This window comes from Bos mutus, chromosome X, assembly GCF_027580195.1.
Source record: "Bos mutus isolate GX-2022 chromosome X, NWIPB_WYAK_1.1, whole genome shotgun sequence".
Taxonomy (NCBI): Eukaryota; Metazoa; Chordata; class Mammalia; order Artiodactyla; family Bovidae; genus Bos; species Bos mutus.
In genome coordinates, this window is record NC_091646.1 from 120,408,496 (window position 1) to 120,430,897 (window position 22,402).

At 50.6% G+C, this 22,402-nt stretch overlaps 1 protein-coding gene across 1 annotated transcript in view; it reads right to left on the minus strand.

Annotated features, from left to right (window-relative positions):
- Nucleotides 1-14,472, minus strand: part of PHEX (phosphate regulating endopeptidase X-linked) — a 207,120-nt gene extending 192,648 nt beyond the window's left edge. Inside the window, 2 exon segments of the mRNA XM_005897739.2 lie at nt 9,620-9,688; nt 13,742-14,472. Of these exon segments, the coding sequence (XP_005897801.1) occupies nt 9,620-9,688; nt 13,742-13,859 (187 nt within the window). The 5' untranslated portion in view covers nt 13,860-14,472.
- Between the last annotated feature and the right edge of the window lie 7,930 nt (nt 14,473-22,402).

Below are 22,402 nucleotides of genomic sequence, written 5' to 3' on the forward strand. Positions count from 1 at the left end.
ACATCACTCACACTGAATTTGGAACTGAGCCCACTAAGTGGAAAAACTCCAGCTACAGCCTCTCAATTCATCATTCACAGTTCACAGCTGGGCACAGGGTTGCACTTTATACAGAGGAGCTGTGACTCAAAATTGCAAGGGACCATAATTGTCAAGACACCAAAACTCCTTTCCCCCTACTCAGTTCATGGATAAAACTCAGAGAGTCTTCTTTTAATAAAAGAAATACGATGACAAAGAAACTCTGCGAAATGCCAGGCTATGTAGTCCCTCAAGTCATCACATACAAGACAAATTGTTATTCGGTCTCCAGCTAGCATTTGTGTAGTAGAGGTGGAGGCACTACTTCTTATACCAGCCTGACTTCTTAAAGTTTAACCAGGGCTAAAAGGGGTGGGGTGGGTGGTAACAATGAAGTCACTAATACTGAGCAGTTTCCCTCTGTGCCAGGAACTATGCTAAGCCCTTCTCAGGCAGTGTAGCCTCATCACATACTCTAGACCCAGACCACCTGATTTTGAATGCCAACACCACCATGCAATAACTATGCAACCTTAGCCTCTCTGTATTTTAGTTTCCTCATCTGTAAAATGGGGTAATAAAAGCACCACATAGGATTTTCATGAGAATTAAATGAGTACGTGTAAAGCACTTAGAAAAGTGTCAGGCACACTGCCAAATAAATACAGTTGCCAGATAAAGTACAGAATACCTAGTGAAATTTGCATTTCATATAAATGACTACTTTTATAGTGCAAGTACTACCAAATATTTCATGGGACATACTTGTACCAAAAAAAAAAAAAAATTTGTCATTGTATATCTGCAATTCAAATTTAACTGGGCATCCTGAATGTATGCATGTAGCTAAATCTGGCAACCATACATACAAATTTGCTATTACAATTTCACAAACACTCATGCTAAACTCTTGACGCCAGATGTTTCAGAGCTCATAGAGTCTAGAAAAGCAATGCAATGCATAAACCACAGATGATATAATACTGCCAGCAATGTCTGAAGTAGCACTCCTGAAGCAAACACATTAATAATTCTATAGGGAACAGTGCGCATTCTCTGAAGACGGATGAATAATGCCTAAAACAGCCTCACATGAGTTAAGATACAGTTCTGCCATCACAAGAATTGACGCCAGGTCCTATCTTGCCAACTGAGTTACAATGCTCTCTGAGTAAGGGGTAAAGGGGAAGACATCATGGACCTCAACTTCTCGTACTAACACCATCATTATTTTCTTCTATTCTCATAACCAGCATGATAAATTAAAAACTCTTCCCTGGTGGCTCAGTAGGAAAGAATCTACCTGCCAACGCAGGAGAACTGGGTTCAATCCCTGATCGGTAACATCTCACATGCTACAAAGCAATTAAGCCCTGTGGGCCACGACGACTGAGCCTGTGCTCTGTAATGAGAAGCCACCACAATAAGTCCACTCGTCACAACTAGAGAGGAACCTCTGTGCTCCACAACTAGAGAAAGTCCATGGGAAGTAATAAAGGCCCAGTGCAGAAAAAAAAAATTCTTTTTCCCATTTTACAGATTGTGAAACTGAGTCATAGGTGGGTTTATGTATTTAGCCCAGATCAGCCTTCGAACTAAAGTTAGCCTCTCTGCTCCTATCCACTACCACCACTATCATTAACAAATCCTTTTCTTGTTTCCTCACTTCTTTGTATTCTTTCTCCGTTATTCTGAAAGAGGGATTAGGATGTGACTAGAAAAGAGAAGTAAGGAAAGATGGCACCTCAGAAAATATGCCCAAAACGCCCTTCTCCCAAACATCATCCTTCAAGCAACACAAGCACGCGGCCCCGAGGCAGGCACGTGACGCACGTGATGCACATGGTGCCGAGGCAGGCACGTGATGCACGCACGCGGCGCCGAGGCATGCATGTGATGCACGCACACGGCGCCGAGGCAGGCACGTGACGCACACGGTGCCAAGGCAGGCACGTGATGCACGCTTGCGGCGCCGAGGCACGCACGTGAGCACGTGATGCACACGGCAGCGAGGCAGGCACGTGATGCACGTGGCCCCGAGGCATGCACGTGATGCACGCACGCGGCGCCGAGACACGCACGTGACGCAAACGGCACCGAGGCGGGCACGTAATGCACACACGCGGCGCCGAGGCAGGCACGTGACGCACGCACGCGGCACCGAGGCACGCACGTGACGCACACGGCGTGGGGGCAGGCCGTTATGCACGCACCCGGCGCCAAGGCACGAACATGACGCACACACCGCCAAGGCACGCACGTGACGCACACGGCGCCGAGGCACGCACGTGACGCACACGGCGCCGAGGCACGCACATGACGCACGTGACGCACACGGCGCCGAGGCACGCATGTGACGCACCCGGCGCAGAGGCAGGCACGTGACGCACACGGCGCCGAGGCACGCGACGCGACGCGCGCCCGCGCGCCGAGGCACGACGCGACGCACCGGCGCGCCAGGCACGCACGCGACGACGCGCGCAGACGGCGCCGAGGCACGACGCGACGCACGCAGCGCCGAGGCACGCACGCGACGCACCGGGCGCCGAGGCATGAACGCCACGCACCGGCGCCGAGGCACGCCACGCCACGCACGTGACGCACCCGGCGCCGAGGCACGCACGTGACGCACTCGGCGCCGAGGCATGAACGTGACGCATCCGGCGCCGAGGCACGCACGTAACGCACCCGGCGCCGAGGCACGCACGTGACGCACGTGACGCACACGGTGCCGAGGCACGCACGTGACGCACCCGGCGCAGAGGCAGGCACGTGACGCCCGTGACGCACACGGCGCCGAGGCACGCACGTGACGCACCGGCGCAGAGGCAGGCACGTGACGCACGTGACGCACCCGGCGCCGAGGCACGCACGTGACGCACCCGGGGCCGAGGCACGCACAGGACTCACCTGGCGCCGAGGCACGCACGTGACGCCCGTGACGCTACGCCGCCCGGCACGACGCGACGCACCGCGGCGAGGCACGACATGACGACGCCGGGCGCCGAGGCACGCGACGACGCACCTCGGCGCCGGGCACGACGTGACGCACCCGCGCCGAGGCACGACGCGACGCGCTTGACGCGACACGGGCGCCGAGGCACGCACGTGACGCACCCGGCGGCGAGGCACGCACGTGACGCACTTGACGCACCGGCGCCGAGGCACGCACGTGACGCACCCGGCGCCGAGGCACGCACGTGACGCACCCGGCGCCGAGGCACGCACGTGACGCACCCGGCGCCGAGGCACGCACGTGACGCACTTGACGCACACGGCGCCGAGGCACGCACGTGACGCACCCGGGCGCCGGGCGGCACGACGCGACGACGTGACGCACACGCGCCGAGGCATGCACGTGACGCACCCGGCGCAGAGGCAGGCACGTGACGCACGTGACGCACACGGCGCCGAGGCACGCATGTGACGCACCCGGCGCCGAGGCACGCACGTGACGCACCCGGGGCCGAGGCACGCACAGGACTCACCTGGCGCCGAGGCACGACGCGACGCCCGCGTGACACACACGCCGCCGAGGCACGACGCGACGCACCCGCGCCAAGGCACGACGTGACACACTTGACGCACCCGGGCGCCGAGGCACGACGCGACACACCGGCGCCGAGGCACGACGCGACGCACCCGGCGCCGAGGCACGACGCGACGCACTTGACGCACCCGCGCAGAGGCACGACGCGACGCACTCCGGGCCGAGGCACGACGCGATGCACTTGACGACACGGCGCCGAGGCACGACGTGACGCACCGCGCGCCGAGGCACGCACGCGACGCACACCGGCGCCCGAGGCACGCGACGCGACGACGTGACGACACGGGCGCCGAGGCACGCACGTGACGCACCGGCGCAGAGGCAGGCACGCGACGACGTGACGACGCGGACGCACACGGGCGCCGGGCACGCATGTGACGCACCCGGCGCCGAGGCACGCACGTGACGCACCCGGGGCCGAGGCACGCACAGGACTCACCTGGCGCCGAGGCACGCACGTGACGCCCGTGACGCACACGTCGCCGAGGCACGCACGTGACGCACCCGGCGGCGAGGCACGCACGTGACGCACCCGGCGCCGAGGCACGCACGTGACGCACTTGACGACACGGGCGCGGAGGCACGACGCGACGCACCCGGGCGGCGCAGGCACGCATGACGCTTGACGACACGGCGCCCGAGGCACGACGCGACGCACCCGGCGCCGAGGCATGCACGCGGACGCACTTGACGACACGGGCGCCGAGGCACGACGTGACGCACCCGCGCCGAGGCAGGCAGTGATGCACACGGCGCCGCGGGGCACGACGCGATGCACGGGACCCACACGGCGCAGAGGCACGACGCGACGCACCCGCACGAAGCACGACGCGACGCACACGGCACCGGGGGCACGACGCGACGCACCGGCGCCGAGGCGTTACATGACTCACGTGACGCACCCGCGCCGGCAGGCACGCACATGACGACGACACGGGCGCCGAGGCACGACGCGACGCACATGACGCACCGGCGCCGAGGCACGACGTGACGCCGTGGACGCACACGGGCGCCAAGGCACGACGCGACGCGCATGACGCACACGGGCGCCGAGGCACGCGACGTGACGCACTTTCGGCGCCGAGGCCCGCACGCGACGACGTGGACGCACACGGGCCGAGGCACGCACGTGACGCACCCGGCGCCGAGGCACGACGCGACGCACGTGACGCACACGGTGCCGAGCACGCACGCGACGACGCGACGCACCGGCGCCGGCGGGCACGACGTGACGCACCCGGCGCCGAGGCAGGCAGTGATGCACACGGCGCCGAGGCACGCACGTGATGCACGGGACCCACACGGCGCAGAGGCACGCACGTGACGCACCCGGCACGGAAGCACGCACGTGACGCACATGGCACCGAGGCACGCACGTGACGCACCCGGCGCCGAGGCAGGCACATGACTCACGTGACGCACACGGCGCCGAGGCACGCATGTGACGCACACGGCGCCGAGGCACGCACGTGACGCACCTGGCACGGAAGCACGCACGTGACGCACACGGCACCGAGGCACGCACGTGACGCACCCGGCACCGAAGCACGCACGTGACGCACCCGGCGCCGAGGCACGCACGTGACGCGCGTGACGCACACGGCGCCGAGGCACGCATGTGACGCACACGGCGCTGAGGCACGCACGTGACGCACGGGACGCACACGGCACCGAGGCACGCATGTGACGCACACGGCGCCGAGGCACGCACGTGACGCACGGGACGCACACGGCACCGAGGCACGCACGTGACTCACGGCGCCGAGGCACGCACGTGACGCACGGGACGCACACGGCGCCGAGGCACGCACGTGACGCACCCGGCACCGAGGCACGCACGTGACGCGGGCGCCGAGGCACGCACGTGACGCACGTGACGCACACGGTGCCAAAGCACGCAGGTGACACACACGGCGCTGAGCCACGCACGTGACGCACCCGGCGCTGAGGCAGGAACGTGACGCACACGGCGCCGAGGCACGCACGTGATGCACGGGACGCACACGGCGCAGAGGCACGCACGTGACGCACCCGGCACCGAAGCACGCACGTGACGCACCCGGCACCAAAGCACGCATGTGACGCTCACGGCGCCGAGGCAGGCACTTGACGCACGTGACGCACACGGCGCAGACGCACGCACGTGACGCACCCGGCACCAAAGCACGCACGTGACACACACGGCGCCGAGGCAGGCACGTGACTCACAGGACGCACACGGCACCGAGGCATGCACGCGACGCGACACGGGCGACGGCACGACGCGACGCACGACGTGACGCACCCGCGCCAGGCACGACGCGACGCACGTGACGCACTTCGCGCTGAGGCACGACGTGACGCACCCGGGCGCCGAGGCACGCACACGACGACACGGGCGCCGAGGCACGCACGTGACGCACGTGACGCACCACGGCGCCGAGGCACGACGTGACGCGACGCGACGACACGGGCGCCAAGGCACGACGTGACGCGCGCGTGACGCGACACGGCGCCGAGGCACGCACGTGACGCACTTCGGCGCCGAGGCCCGCACGTGACGCACGTGACGCACACGGCGCCGGCGGGCACGCACGCGACGCACACCGGCGCCGGGGGCACGACGTGACACACGTGACGCACACGGTGCCGGCACGACGTGACGCACGTGACTTTTCGGCGCTGAGGCACGACGTGACGCACCCGGCGCCGAGGCACGACGTGACGCACACGGGCGCCAGGCACGCACGCGACACACGCACCGGTGGCACGCATATGACCCGCCCAGCGCCGGCAGGGACATGACGACGCGACATGGGCACCGAGGCACGACGCGACGCGCCCGCACCGGCACGACATGACGCACACGGCACCGAGGCACGCATGTGACGCACCGCACCGGCACGCACGCGACGCACACGCCGCCGAGGCACGACGCGACGCACACGGCACAGAGGCACGCGACGCGACGCACACCGGCGCCGAGGCACGACGCGATGCACGGGACGCGACACGCGCCGAAGTCACGCACGTGACGCACACGGGCGCCGAGGCATGCACGCGGGCGCACCCGGCACCGAGGCACGCACGCGACGCGACGGCGCCGAGGCACGCACGTGACGCACCCGGCGCCGAGGCACGCACGTGACGCACGTGACGCACATGGTGCCGGCATGCGCACCTGACGCGACGCGACGCACCGGCGCCGAGGCACGACGCGACGCACCGGGCGCCGAGGCACGCACGTGACGCACACGGCGCCGAGGCACGCACGTGACGCACCCGGCGCCGAGGCAGGCACGTGACGCACGTGACGCACACGGCGCCGAAGCACGCACGTGACGCACACGGCACCGAGGCACGACGACGTGACGCACCCCGCACCGGCATGCACGCGACGACACGGCACCGAGGCACGCACGTGACGCACTCGGCACTGAGGCACGCACGTGACGCGCCGGGCGCCGAGGCAGGCACGTCACGCACGTAACGCACACGGTGCCGAGGCTCGCACGTGAGGCACCCGGCACCGAAGCATGCACGTGACGCACCCGGCACCGAGGCAGGCACGTGACGCACCGGGCGCCGAGGCAGGCACGTCACGCACGTAACGCACACGGCGCCGAGGCACGCACGTGATGCACGGGACGCACAGGGCACCGAGGCATGCACGTGACGCACGTGACGCACACGGCGCCGAGGCACGCACGTGACGCACCCGGCGCCGAGGCACGCACGTGACGCACACGGCACCTAAGCACGCACGTGACGCACACGGCACCGAGGCACGCACGTGACGCACCCGGCGCCGAGGCAGGCACGTGATGCACGTGACGCACACGACGCCGAGGCACGCACGTGATGCACGTGACGCACACGGCGCCGAGGCACGCACGTGACGCACGTGACGCACACAGCGCTGAGGCACGCACGTGATGCACGTGACGCACACAGCGCTGAGGCACACACGTGACGCACACGGCGCCGAGGCAGGCACGTGATGCACGCACAGGGCGCCGAGGCAGGCGCGTGACGCACGCACGCGGCGCCGAGGCACGCACGTGACGCACATGACGCACGCACGCGGCGCTGAGGCAGGCGCGTGATGCACGCACGCGGCGCCGAGGCAGGCACGCGCACACAGCAAGGCTTACACTAAAAACAGCTAGCAAGGGAAACAAGCTGTCAGGAAGCAACCGGATCAGTTTCATTCTTCAGGCTTTACTTTTTCATTATTGTGATTTGTAGTAGAGACAAAACTCATGAAATAACTGGTACTCTATACAAAAACTCAAGTAAACTCAAATTGAAAGTTTGAGTTCAAAAATGTAAATTTCACACATCTGTGAGACCCGTTCCCTAGCCAAAGCACAAAGGGATGTCAGGTCTAAAAGCTGTCCTCTGATAATCCTACCTGGTCCTTCACCCTTCTCCAGGTCACCCTCGCTCCACTGGAGAAAACCCTGGGTCATCTGCTCTGCTGGGAACAAGAAAGGATCTGGGAATTTGCACTTTTTTTTCACCCTTTCTGGGATAAGATTAAAAAGCTGCAACAGTTGTCTAGTCACTAGACTCCAGTAGGTCTAATGTTATGAAAAAACAGAGCAAGACAGGACTAGGATCCAAGAAAGTTACCTGGCATGGCCTCTAGCGCACGGGCACAGATGGACAGGAGCCAGACATGAACTTGAAGCCCAGCCCTGTCGCTAACTCAGATTGTGACCCTTAGCAAGCTATTTAGCTTTTGGAAGCCTACATTTCCTCATCTGCAGTTGGGCCAGGTGATAGCACCAACTTCATGGGGTTCTTATGAAGATTTTATGAGATGGTACATGTAAGTCACAGAACATATTGCCTGGTTAAAATGTGTGTGTGTTTAACTTAAGAATGAGCCAAAAAAAAAAAAAAGAGAGAATATACTGGTGGTTGTCAAGGAGTGTGGGATTAGCAGATGTAAACTATTTTACATACAGGATGGTTAACAGGGTCCTACTGTATAGCACAGGGAACTAAATTCAGTGATGGTGGTGGTTTAGTTGCTAAATTGTGTCCAACTCTTGTGACCCCATGAGCTGTAACCTGCCAGGCTCCTCTATCCCTGGGACTTCCTAGGTAAGGATACTAGGCTTGCTTGCCATTTCCTTCTCCCGGGGATCTTCCCAACCCAAGGATCCAACTCAGGTCTCTTTAACTGCAGGCAGATTCTTTACCAATTGAACCCCCAGGGAAGACTGTGATAAACTATGATGGAAAAGAATGTATATATATATCAGTTTAGCTCAGTCGTGTCCGACTCTTTGCCACCCCATGAATCGCAGCACGCCAGGCCTCCCTGTCCATCACCAACTCCCGGAGTTCACCCAGACTCATATCCATCAAGTCAGTGATGCCATCCAGCCATCTCTATATTGTGTGTGTGTGTGTGTGTGTGTAGTGTATAGTATAGTGTATATATATATATATACACACACTATATATAGTGTGTGTGTGTGTGTGTGTGTGTGTGTGTATAGTATAACTGAGTTGCTGTACAGCAGTAATTAACACATTGCAATTCACCTAAACTTCAGTTTTAAAAGTTTTTAAAAAGGACTGTAATAACATATATATCTAACCTAGTATCTTTGTATAAATCCTCAGAGTTTAAAAGCCCTTTTACCTATGTCTTTTCCATTTTAATCAATGCCGCTGCCAAAAATCTAAGTATTTCCTTGATTCTCTGTATTTTTTTACAGCCCACATCCAGCTAAGGTAATAGGAATGTCGATAGTCTCTGTCTTCAGGTTTTAAGAAAGGCCATTCAGTCTTCCACACCCCTTTCTGATTTCCTTATAATGACTTGGAATACTGCACAGCTGTTTTATTGCAAGAAAAAAAAAAAAAGAACAGGAAACCTATGTTCCACAACTTCACACCAAGACTTGAAAGTAAAGTTAAAATTTCATCAGAATTGCATTTCATACTTGGTAAACCTCAAACAAGCAAAATACTAAAAATACCACCTGTTTTCTCTTCCATTCCCCAAGGTACCATAATTATAACTTGACACAGGGTGGAAAACTGACTTACCAGCTTCGATGCATTCTGGCTTCAGGCAGTACTCTGGTTTAGCATGGAGACTTAAGAAACCTTGACTCACTGAAAAAACAGACCAAAATAAATGACTGGCTTGCAACAGACCACCAACAGGTAACCCACTGTGAGGCACACTTGTGAGACGTTTGATATCTATTCATCCTTCCCTGTATTGACACCACATTCAAAAATCCACTTGGCTCATTGTCACAGAACCAGACTCTGGTCACTAGCTAAGCAACCTTGGTGAGACTCTTGGTTGCTCCCAAACTTGGTTTGCTTGAACGTGAAGACAAGTGGGCACAACTAGACCCATGCTTCTTAGAGTGGGGTCCCAGGGGCAAAGGCAGCACAGCAACATCACCTGGGAGCTAATGAGAAATGCAGATGACCAAGCCCTACCCTGACCTTCAGACTCACAAACTCTGGGGTTGGGGCCCAACCATCCTCCTTTTATTTATTTAATTTTAGTCTATCTATTTGCTTATGGCTTTACCGGGTCTTCAGTGCTTTGCATGGGCTTTCTCTAGAGAGTTGCAGTGAGTGGGGGCTACTCTCAAGTTGTGGTGCATGGTCTTCTCATTGCAGTGGCTTCTCTTGTTGAGTGGCACAGTCTCTAGGTGTATGGGCTTCAATAGTTGTGGCACAGGGACCTAGTTGCCTCACAGCATCTGAGATCTTTCTGGACCAGGGATCAAACCCGTGTCCCCTGCATTGGCAGGCAGACTCTTAACCTCTGGTCCACCAGAAAAGTCCCATTTGCATTTTAACAAGCCCTCCATGTTATTCTGATGCACACTCAAGTTTGAGAACCATTTGGTTAAATAATCCCTAAAGTCTCTATCTCCGATTATCTGTGGTTTAAGTCTAATCATTTCACTTTTTGTTTACAACTACATTCTCATTTTAGTGATGGGAAAATTGAAAGTTATAGATTGTGTCATTTGGACTAAATCCAGAGCTGAAGGAGAAAGCTAGCATATGTGGCATTTAAAGTTCTGCATCTTATCTAAACCATTCATACAGATACAGCCCATAAAAGGAGGAAGAGTAACAGAGATTTTTTTTTGGTCAAGAGAATCATTATCTGCCTGTCCTGTACTCCACACCCACCTCCCACCAGGCCCAGCCCAGCTACCACACAGATACAGCTTGGTGGACCAAGTTTCCAACTACTTCCACCAAAACAAAACCAAACAGAAACCCTACAAGACCTAAGTAGCTTTTCACCAATGGCTTCATTTCCCCCACCTGGCTGGCAACTTTCAGCAAATGTTTGGAGGGGTGCCCTGTTCATAAACTTCACGTGGCACCTGGACGTTAGCAGATATGAGTTTAGACTTTGAAAATATTTGTGGTAGCCAAGGAAATTGTGGGGAATTCATTATTGCTGTACTCTGTGAGCAGAAATAAGGAATCATTTGGGAATGTGGCCGTGGGGAGATGGAAGGTAGAGGGTGAAAGGAGGCCAAGCCCTTTCAAGGCATCCTCAGCAGAGGAAAAGTATCCCTATGTTTCTGCTAGAGATGAAAGACCTATACATCACCTGCCAGTGTGGCAATTTGTGTTATTTATTAACCCACATTCTAAGAGGAGCCTGCTTTGTCTTTGTTCTTTTCTCTGCTGCCATCCTCCAGTCTTTTTACCTGTGTTACATTAAACATTCAAGAAAATTGCTTATGAAACAAACATCTCAGGCCTATTTTTAAGAAAAGAAGTATCTTAAAGTTATATTTTGATTTCTTTAGAAATCAAAAAAAGTAAAAATATATATGTGGAGCATAACAATTAGCATGAAATATTTCAATATGCCTTGGTGATTGAACCATAAATTTTTCCCTTCAGTCTATTACTATATGTTTACCAAATTTTCTTTAATGAGCATGTCTTTTTTTAATGTGAAAAAGAAAGTTTATTGTAAATAATAATACTTTTAACATTCTGGACAATACCTTCTTGATACTAACCTTATTTTATTTTAGAAAAATATAATAAAATAATTAAAGACTTATTCCTTTCAAGATACAAACTTCCAGTTATAAAATAAATAGGTCATGTGGTAACATATAGCCTGGTAACCATAGTAACACTATATTGTATATCTGGAAGTTGATAAGAGAGTAGATCTTAAAAGTTCTCACCACAAGAAAAAATATAATTTGACAAAAATACCATTTCTTTTTAAATTTCAGAGCGTGCAACTACTTAAAAGCAAATGTCTCTGAATGTATACATCCAAATGGACATGGCCACCTGAAGCAATACTTCTCAAACTTTAATTTGAAAATGAATCATCTGGGAATCTTGTGAAAAATGCAGGTTCTGAATCAGTAGGTCTGGGGTGGGGCTCTGGCTCCCAAGTAATGCGGATGCTGCTGGTCCACGGACCACACTTGGGAGTAGTGAAGACTGAGGGAGAATTATTCTCTAACATCATTACACCTTCTGTTAAAGATTCAAAGTGAGAGAGAGCCAAGTTATCGGGCACATTGGAAAGTTATTTTTTTCTATTTTATGTAGGCCTCCTTACCCATAATAGCATCAACTGGCTTGATGAATTTTACTGTGCTTGAAAAACTTTAGAGCTGATCCCAAAGGATCATCTTCTCTCAAAGAACAAAGATTTGGAATCCCCTAATTCTAATGGTTAGGACTCCGCATGGCAGAGGGCCTGGGTTCGATCCCTGGTTGGGGGACTAATATCCCACAAGCTGAATGGTGTGGAAAAAAAAAATGCTGCCATCAAGAATATTCTAATAATATGCTACAGCCTCAGAACTCCCATAAGAGTGGGAGGAATTTCAAAGAAGCTTCAAGCAGCAGTAACATCATTAAAAAGAGAACATATTTTTACATAAACAATAATCACTTGGATTTGTAAGTTTGGGAGTATTTGCAAAACACTGATAGTCTAACTTTGTAGTCACTTCTCACCTAGTGCATAGTCCTTGACATTATCATTTTTCCCCCAGTTGTGAATTTCAGGATAGGACACTTGCCTAAACCCCAAGTGCCAAGAAATCTCACAACACTTTTCAAAAGCCTCAAGTTCAGTTGCAGGAATAGGAGATTCAGCGATAAGCCCATCTAATTCCCTAAATCTTCAGCCACAGAAAACATGGAAAGATGGTTTGCTCATTTTAGCAGTTTTCAACCACACAACTCTAACTTTTTAATGTTTAATTACTGGCTTTCCCCTGCCAAGATAAACGTGGCCGCCTGCATCCTGCATATGCCAAGGTCTGTTTCCAGGCTTGCTACATTTCAAACAGCACCTAGACTCTGCTCAGGAAAGGGCTTGGACCTACATAATTTTCAAGCTAATGAAATAGTATAGGCCGCATGAGAAAAATACAAAGGAGAGCAAAGATTCAGAATGCCTAAAATCTTAGAACATCCCTCTCCCCTTTCTAAGATATTTCCTTCTTTCTCATAAGAATATGTTTTTATCATCATATATACTCTCTGGGAACATCATTCTCACCAACAGTCATTAAAATCAATGCATCACAATACCTTTCAAATCTTGGGAGGAAAACCTCTGTTTTCCTTCATATTAACTTTTAAATCTAATAGAAAGAGTTAAAATTTTATTCCACCAGAGTTACTAGATTGGAAAGGAATTGAAGAATACCACTAAAGGTGCATTTTTAAAGACTGATTTGTATTTTTTGAGTTAAATTTCATGAGTCATTCAGGCAAACATTGACAAAAATCAAATGGAAAGAAATTCCAGCATGGTTTGATCACAATGTAAAGTCTTTCCTCACAAAATAAATGAAAGTATCTGACTATGAATTCGTCCACACTCATTTTGCTAAATATAATGCATAATAAAATGTTTGCCTGAGGCAACCAAGTCCTCCAGCCACTCAAAGCCACTTTATACCCACTTCACATTTTGGATTATGTATTTGGTACTTGGGCATTCCTATTTATTTACCTTCCTAAAGAAAAAGCTTCCTTTCATTTGCATATTTAATAGAAACTAAGGACGCACCTACTAACAGAAGCAAACAGCCCTCCACCTGCATCCTGACAAGGTTTGCCAGAATTAAGCACAAGGAAACCACTGCACACTCACCCAGTTCCCTGGCCTCCAGCGCCCCCACTTACCTAGAAAGAGGACTATGCCCAGCACCAGGGTGCCACCAACGAACACGGCCAGGGCGATTCGAGTGCCTCTGTTGGCTGTCTTTCCGATCTCCATGCTGCTCCCTGTTTCTGCCTCCATCGGGAGAGACAGAGAGGCCAGTCAAGAAGAAAGTCGCTTTTTGTGGTTTGGTGGCTGGTCTCAAGAGTCTGTTAGGCGTTGACATCCAAGGTTCTCATGCTCTTCTACTAATGGACAGGTTAAAAAAAAAATCCCGTCAGGAAATGTCCTCTTGCCACCCTTTCTCAAATAATTCTTCACAAATGAAATGAAACCCAAAATATTGGTTGCTTTGCCTTTCCCCCTGACCAGACAAAACAAACAGTGGTTGCTTTATCTTGGTGCTCTCCCCCAGCAAAGTCCCTCTCAACCGACCGTTTGGCAGGCTCTTCTCTCAGGCGTTCCGAGTGTACATGTTTTACTATGTTGCTGAACAGATGTTTTAGCTATTTAAATGTATAGTCACTTGGGGAGGAAAACACAATTGTCTTTATCAAAACTGGATTCTTGTCAAACTCCCCCAAACCATGATAAGTTAGGTGGCAAGGATTCTTCGGACCCACTTCAAGATCTCAAAGAATCATATAATTCTTTTGCCATAAGCATTCTGCTCGCCTGAATTGTCTTCATCAAAGATATTCTTTCAGCGTGCAAGTCCCCTTTTAAAGCCTTCTAAGAGTTCCGGGGATATCCTGGAGCATTTTATTTTCGGAACTTTGTGTATGACAGCATGTGCCAAAAATCAGAGTCATAGCCCAGTGCGGTGCAAAGTAGCAATTAAGACAACCTACAGAGGCTGATGGTTTGGACTGGAACTTGTTTTTAAGGAAGAAGGAAAAGTACCTCCTTTCTGTGGTGCTAAGAATTGTAAAAAGGTGAATAAGTGTTCAAATTAAGCTTATTAGCAAGCACACAAGATATGGCAAGAGGGTTTTTCCTCGCGTGTTTTGATGAAAAGTACACCCATGTATTTTGCCCTCCAGCCCCACCACCAGTTAGTTCGTTCTTGTGTTTTCATTAAGCCCCAGTCTCAGCAGGTTCCCCAAGATGAACTCAGAGGTTATTGATTTCACTGGAAAGACTGATTAATAACTGGTTCTTTGATTTCTTGGATCATACTAACAATTTAAGTGATAAAAATCTGCTTTCTTCACGGGGCAGGGCAACTGATATTTCAATGTTATTATTATACCTGATTAAGTTTTGCTGGAGGTCATACAACAGTTTGGAGTGGAGCTGAATTCAGCTACATCTGGTAACCAGGAGACTGCTTTTCTTATACAAAACTTCTGCCCACTGCCTTAGGGGTTCATACAAAGGCTCTGCAGACAGTCCTGTAACACCTGTTACCTTACTTTCTGCTCATTGCATGCCCCTCCCCCCAAGCCAGAAAAGCACAAGCTTTTGCCCAAATTATGACATCATGGTATGTTGTAGACATTATGTGCTCATCAACTGGTGGTTTATTTTGGTGTTACCGTTCCAATAACACATCCTAGCAGGCCTTTGACTTTTAGGATGGGATCCTCCCAAGAGTTTTGGGACTTGATTCCATAATGCTTCTTAGACTGCAAGCTCCATGAGATCAGGAATCATATCTGTCAAGTTCAGTGCTGCAGCCCCATCAGCCATAGTCTCTGGCCTGCAACAGTGAAGGGAGAAATACAAGCAATGAAAATTATACCAGTCAGCTCCAGCCACTTACTCTTTAAAAACAGCTTCAGGAACCCCAGACACTAGTGTCTTTCAGCTTCCTGATTCCTTCTAGATGCTCAGATGGTAATAATACTTCACACGGATATAGCAGTTTCATATCACATTTTAATCCCATGGTAAACCTATATATGGGGCTTCCCTGGTGGCTCAGCAATAAAGAATCCACCTGCCAATGCAGGAGGCCTGGGTTCATCCCTGGGTTGGGAACATCCCCTGGAGAAGGAAATAGCAACCCACTGTAGTATTCTTGCCTGGAGAATCACATGGACGGAGGAGCCTGGTGGGCTACAGTCCACGGGGTCACAAAGAGTGGGACTGGACTGAGTGACTAAACATTAACAACAAACCTTTATACTTGCTAGCAAAGGTATTTTTCTCTCTGTTTTCCCCCAAGAATGCTGAGGTCCAAGGGCTGGCCTCTGGTGACATAGGGAAAGCTGGAAGCGGAAAGATAGCAAGGGGATCACTACCATCTCCTACGCACAGGTAAGAGGACACACTCAGAAGCACGACACCAGGACCACACCTTCCCTTTCTCCTTCCTTCTAATCTCCTCACACCTTTCCAGGTCCAGGCTGGTGATTGTGAGTTGACAACTGGAAGCCTTGGACTGGCAGTTTCCCCAAAGATGAGGGCAATTGGGACTTAGTCTGAAGCACACCTGTCCATCACATAACCACACGGATTCATTCCTGAACACTTGACTGCTCAGTGAGAAGCCTTTAAACCCAAAAGTAGTTCCATTACTTGTAATAGGAAAATTATGGTGCATGTCATCCCAAATGAAGATATGCAAATATAGATAGAAAAATGTATTAATTAAACAATGAAAATAGGTCTTTTCAAAATGTCGAAAATAAATAGTTCATATAATGTAATGAAGGTTTATTTTACCCACCAAAGGACTAAAGGAAGACATGAGAGTAGGTGGGGATTGGTAGAAGAAAGGGTACAGGTTAATCATTCATCATCAGGTGCATTCGTCATTCTGTGCCATTGTCTGCACTAATTTTTCAACCTTTTCAGAGATGATTATTTTGCTCTCAAACTGCACTTAAAAATAAAGTTGTAGCACAGAAAAAAACCTTTAGAGCAAAATAAATTCAAAGCACTGTGTACTCACAAGAGACAAAAGCAGGGATCTGCAAACTAGGGCACAAGGCCCACTGCCTGTTTTTGTAAATAAAGTTTTATTGGAACAAGGTCATGCCCATTTGTCAATGTATCATCTATGATTGCTTTCATGAAATGAAGTCAAAGTTGACTAGTTTTGTGACACAGATGGTATGTGAGGCTTAGAATACTCTCTGGCCCTTTAAAGTTTACCAGTCCCTGAACTAACTGCTGCCTCTTCACCTCACCTACATGGCGCACATAAACAAAGCAAAATTGTCACTGCCCACATTTGACCTGCTTCTGAAAATCATTCTACTTGATATTCTGTAAATACAAGCTGTTGTGTCAAGGAAATTGGCCAATGTGTCTATGCCTGAAATTGTAATATTGAAGTTACAGCATATTGTTTAGTGTGTTTTGAGGTGAAAAGTCAGTATTCTGCTATTAAAAAGAAGAGGGCTTTGTCAAAAAAAAAAGTATAATTTCTCAATAGCTGTAAAAATCAGTAAAGTAAAAAGTCACTGTGCAAGTGAGTCTATTAATAGTTGGGTCTGTGCCAACTCAGTTGTTTCAGATAAGAAGCTCCAAGCGATTTCCCTGGTGGTCCAGTGGCTAAGACTGCGTTCCCAATGCCAGGGTCCATGTTCAAACACCGGTCAGGGAACTAGATCCAGCATGACACAACTAAGACCTGGTGTAGCCAAACAAATGTTTTTAAAAAGAAAAAGAAGCTCCAAGACTATCAGGAGCCTTAACTAGAATCAATTAATGAACCAACAGAAGTTTCTTGAGCTTTTCTCAGGTGCCTGACCCTCTGCAAGGCCTGTGAGGGAAGACAAAGAAGCTATGCCAGAGATTCCAGACTGGGAAACTGAGCTTGAGCAGGAAAATAAGCAAAACACATGGCAACTCAATTACAGAACACTACAGGCCAGCAGTGTCTAGAGAAGTAGAAATCTCTGAGCAGTAGATGTGTTGGGAAGACTTCCAGGAGGACCTGCAAGACTGGACAGCTTAGGGAAAAAAGGAAGGCTTTCAAATAGGCCAGACCCCACCCCAAGAGGGGACTTGCCTGGGCATTCACATCTCTGCCTGCAGAACTCACAGGTGAGACTGTTTATCCAGAGACATGAATCTGGCAATCTCAGCCCAACCCCAGTGGCCTGGAAGACAACTGGAGGCAAGTCCTTATGCTAGACATGAGTGCATCTGGCCATTACTTGGATGTTCAGGGTCTTCTGTTTCTGGCAGTAAAATCCCACGTGGGCCACAATTTCAGTGAGAGGGAAGGAAATGATTCAAATCCTGAAAAATGTACTCATCCATTCCCTGGAAGGAGGAGGGAGTGAGTGAAGGGAAAAGAGGGAGAGAGAAACACTGAAAACACAGAGCTGGGAGCTGTGTCAGGCTCTGTTATTTGTTGGCAGGTCCATCAGACTATGGAGGGTTCAAGATCCAGGCCTTCCACTAATGAGACTCATTACTTATATTATATCTGATCTGTTACAACCTCTTTCTTAGCTAGGTGTTCTGTCTCCTTTTACAGATGAGGAAACTGAAGTTTGGAGCTAGTAAGTGATTTGCCAAGGTCACAAAGCAGATATTTATCTTAGGGCCTGAGGGGTTTCAAATTCCAACATCTTTACTCTGTGCCATGCTACCTGATAAATTTGTTTATCTACCTCAGGTAATTAGCACAGTTAGGTGTAGCATGTCAAAATGACACTTGAGCTGAGGAAAAGCTATAAACTATGCTTCCTCTAATTCTCTTGTTTAAAAGACATGAGGTTTTATTTCCTTAATAGGAACAGCAGCCATAATTTAATATGGGGGGGAAAAGCTTTTGAGTTGGGGAACAAAAATAACAATACATAAAATATCTCCTTATTTCCTGCTGCTAGTAACTGAACGTTAGGAAAGATATATAAATTTGAAAGGTATCTAGTCATGAATTATACTTGTTTATTTCTGAGCCTAAAGGGGGCTTTTATTCCCTGATTTTCTCACCTCCTGGGCCATACATCTTCTATTTCTTCAGGATGCCTCCACTTTATGGGTATTATCATTGGTCCTTCCAGCAGTTCTAGGATATAGGAATCTTTTCCCAGGTTTTACAGAAAAGGACACTGAAGCTGGAAGAGAATAATATTCCCAAGGTTACCTGGTGGGTAAAGGACAGGGCCCAGTTGGAACTCATATCTACGTGGCTCCTGTTTTGAGAGGTACCCAGGATTCATTCTAAACAGGCATGATAAAATGACAGACACAAAGACAGGCTTCAAAAGAAGAGTATTACAGTTTTCAAGAGGAAGGTGTCAGCTACAAATTGGCGTTTAACAAAAGTATTGCTAACAACTGAACAAAGGCATTTGCCATCTGCATCTACAGAGACTGAACCCCATGCTGCTATACCTGTTGACCTTCAACAATCCCTGAGGGAGTTCAGGGTGGAGTGAGGCACTCTGTGCTCCAGGGAATCTGGTGGGACAGGTCTTCAGAGTTGGATGTTTTTAGGAACAGATTTTATGATCTCAATCCTTGCATCTAGAGAAGCACTAAATCCCTTCATGGTGACATCACATCCTCATGACTAACAAGAAAGCTTTTGTAAAATGAGTGCTTAATGGTACTGAACTCCCCCATCACCAAAATCTTATATATTGACCTTCCCCCACTGCCACTTTGGAGCAGTCTCTTGGAGCTATCTGAGATGCTGTGTCCTGGGCTGCGGTCATCATGTTGCCCCAAATAAAACTTAACTTGCAACTCTCAAGTTGTGCATCTTTTTAGGTTGACAAAGGGACATGGGGAAGCACCAGGGTTGATCGGACAGCAGGAGGGGAGAGGGGAAAGTATGAGCAAAAAGGAAGAAATGGGCGAGCCTGGGTAAGTAACTGAACAGGTTTAGAATGTGAATAATTTCAGCAGGCTCTGGTCTACCAGAGTGGTCTCCAGTTGCCCAGTTCCTAGCCCTGGGGTGATCAGGGCAGGGGGATACGGTCCTGGACACTGCACAAGCCTGATCAAAAGAGGCAGGTGGTGGCATGGGCTCAGGATTGGTTGCTTTGCATTTCAGAGGCAAGGTATGAGGCAAGTCACTCACTATTAGCTAAACCTTCGAGGGGCCACCCCACTGCTTCCAAAAGGCCTGAAGGTGTCAAAAATCATAAAATATAGAAAAGAACAAGATTAATGGCTACAAAACCCATGAGATTTTTTTTTCCAGAGCACTCTACTGCATAAAATTTCTATTAAAACGTAGTGACTATTCATCCAACTAGTACTTACCTACTACATCCTCAAATTGACCAGGCCCATCCTGACCCCTCAGTTAGACTACTAACATCTTTAAATATAGCCAACTGTTCAAGGATACCTTACTCAGATCTGTTTCTGAAGGCAGGAGGCATATAGAGAAGCAAGGCACGAGAATCTTCTAGAGGGCTAGGCTCTATCCCTAGGGTATCTGATCTAGTAGGTTGGAAATCTGCATTTCTAACAAGCTCCTGCATGCATGCATGCTAAGTTGCCTCAGTCGTGTCTGACTCTTTGTGACCCTATGAACTAATGCCCACCAGGCTCTGCTGTCCACGTGATTCACAAGTCAAGAATACTGGAGTGGGTTGCTGTACCCTCCTCCAGGGAACAAGCTCCTAGGTGATGCTACTACTGCTGGTCTGAGGACCACATTTTGAGAACCAGTGGCTTAGAGAAACCACTGAATCTCTTTACAGTGTAGTAAGGTAAACTCAAGAACTAGCAAAACTAAATGTCAAATTTATGTACTGAAACCAAGGATGACATTCAGAATATCTAACAACCAGTATGGCATGGCATTCACCAGGGGCTGGGGCCAGTCTCACTGGCCCCTGCTGTGGCAAGCTGTTGCCATTTTGTTAAATGAACAGTTGTGAAGTGGAGCACAGGGTACCGGATGGTGATCCTTTTTCAACAAAAGACCACAAGAGGAAGTACAGGGCACACCACACTGGAAGGTGAAGGCAGAGTGCAGACAAAGAGGTGCGACCTGGGGCACAGGCCTCTCTTAGCGTCCTGGGGTGGAGTGCTTTGGGGTTCCCGAGTAAGGCCAGATGGATCAATTCAAAGCAAAAAGAGGACTGTGGTCAGCTCCACAGGGGTCTTATCTAAGAGTCAACCAAGGGGGCTGAATCTGGGAGCAGGGGAAACAATCACAAGGGCTGCTGTGGGCTGTTCTCTAGGACAGCAGTCCCCAACCTTTCAGGCATCAGGGATGGATTTCGTGGGACACAGTTTTTTCATGGACCAGGGGTGAGGGGATGGTTTTGGGAGGATTCAGCACCCCACTCCAGTACTTTGCCTAGAAAATCCCATGGACGGAGGAGCCTGGTAGGCTGCAGTCCATAGGGTCCCTGAGGGTCGGACACGACTGAGCGACTTCACTTTCACTTTTCACTTAAGGAAATGGCAACCCACTCCAGTGTTCTTGCCTGGAGAATCCCAGGGACGGGGGAGCCTGGTGGCTGCCGTCTATGGGGTTGCATAGAGTCGGACACGACTGAAGCGACAGCAGCAGCTGAGCAAGTGCATTACATTGACTGTGCACTTTAATCTAATGCCACTGCTGATCTGACAGGAGGTACCGGACCATGGCCTGGAGGTGGGGGGACCCCTGATCTAGGACACACACTTGTAAGAGAGGCGAGTTTCAGTTCAAGGTCCCCATAGGCCACTTGGTCAAACAAAATGGATGCCGAGGCAGCAACACCAGGGAATAAGCAGCTTAGCAGGCACGACGTCTAGTTGCTGGATCTCGAGGGTCCCAGGAGCAGGGTGGGGTAGACAAGGCTGCAGGGGGCCTAGAGCTGCAGCCAGCCACAGCAAAGTAAGGAGGGGCTTCAATATTTAACAACAGCTGCAGCCACAAGGTTATGAACCAACTGAATTGCAGTCCTGAGTCAAATTTCAAGTGGACTTTTGATGATACTTAAAACTCTTCAGTGGCTGCCAGTGGCTTTTAGGAAAATGTCAAAACGCTTCATGTGGAGGTCCTACGTGATTGAACCCATGCCATCTTCACTGGACCGACAGCTCCTCATTTTACACCCTACACACCAATCATTCTAAACCTCTTCAAGTTTCCAAACACGCCAAACTTCACCTAGCCTCTGTGTCTTAGAAAAGATTTCTCCTTTTGCCTGGAAAATCATTTCCTCGGGAAACTCAAATTCATCTTCTAAGACTCAGCTCAAACTTTGCCTTCTCAGGAAGTCCTCCTAGACCCCTCTTCCTCTCAAGGTCACAGGCAACCTGTCATATCATTCAGATTATATTACGATCATCTCTAGAGGAATTCACCACATTAGATGACACGTAAGGTGAATGTAGGCTTCCCAGGAGGCTCAGTGGTAAAGAATCCACCTGCCAAGTGGGAGATGAGTGTTTGATCCCTGGGTCGGGAAGATCCCCTGGAGGAGGAAATGGCAACCCACTTCAGTATTCTTGCCTGGAGAATTCCATGGGCAGAGGAGCCTGGTGGGCTATAGTCCATAGCGTCACAAAGAGTCAGACATGACTGAGCAACTAAACAACAATAAGGTGAATACAGGCATTTATTATTTATAATACAGGTATTTACAGGTAAATACATCAATTTTAAGAGGGGCTTTTTGCAAGCTTTAATGTCTCTAGAAGTAGGGTGTACCTTACAACTGGTGGTGTGGTGTAAGTTGACAGAGTTTGTCTTTCTTAATGGTACACAGTATTGTGGTACATCTTCAATCAACTGTATTTTGGATTCAATGAAATAAGCT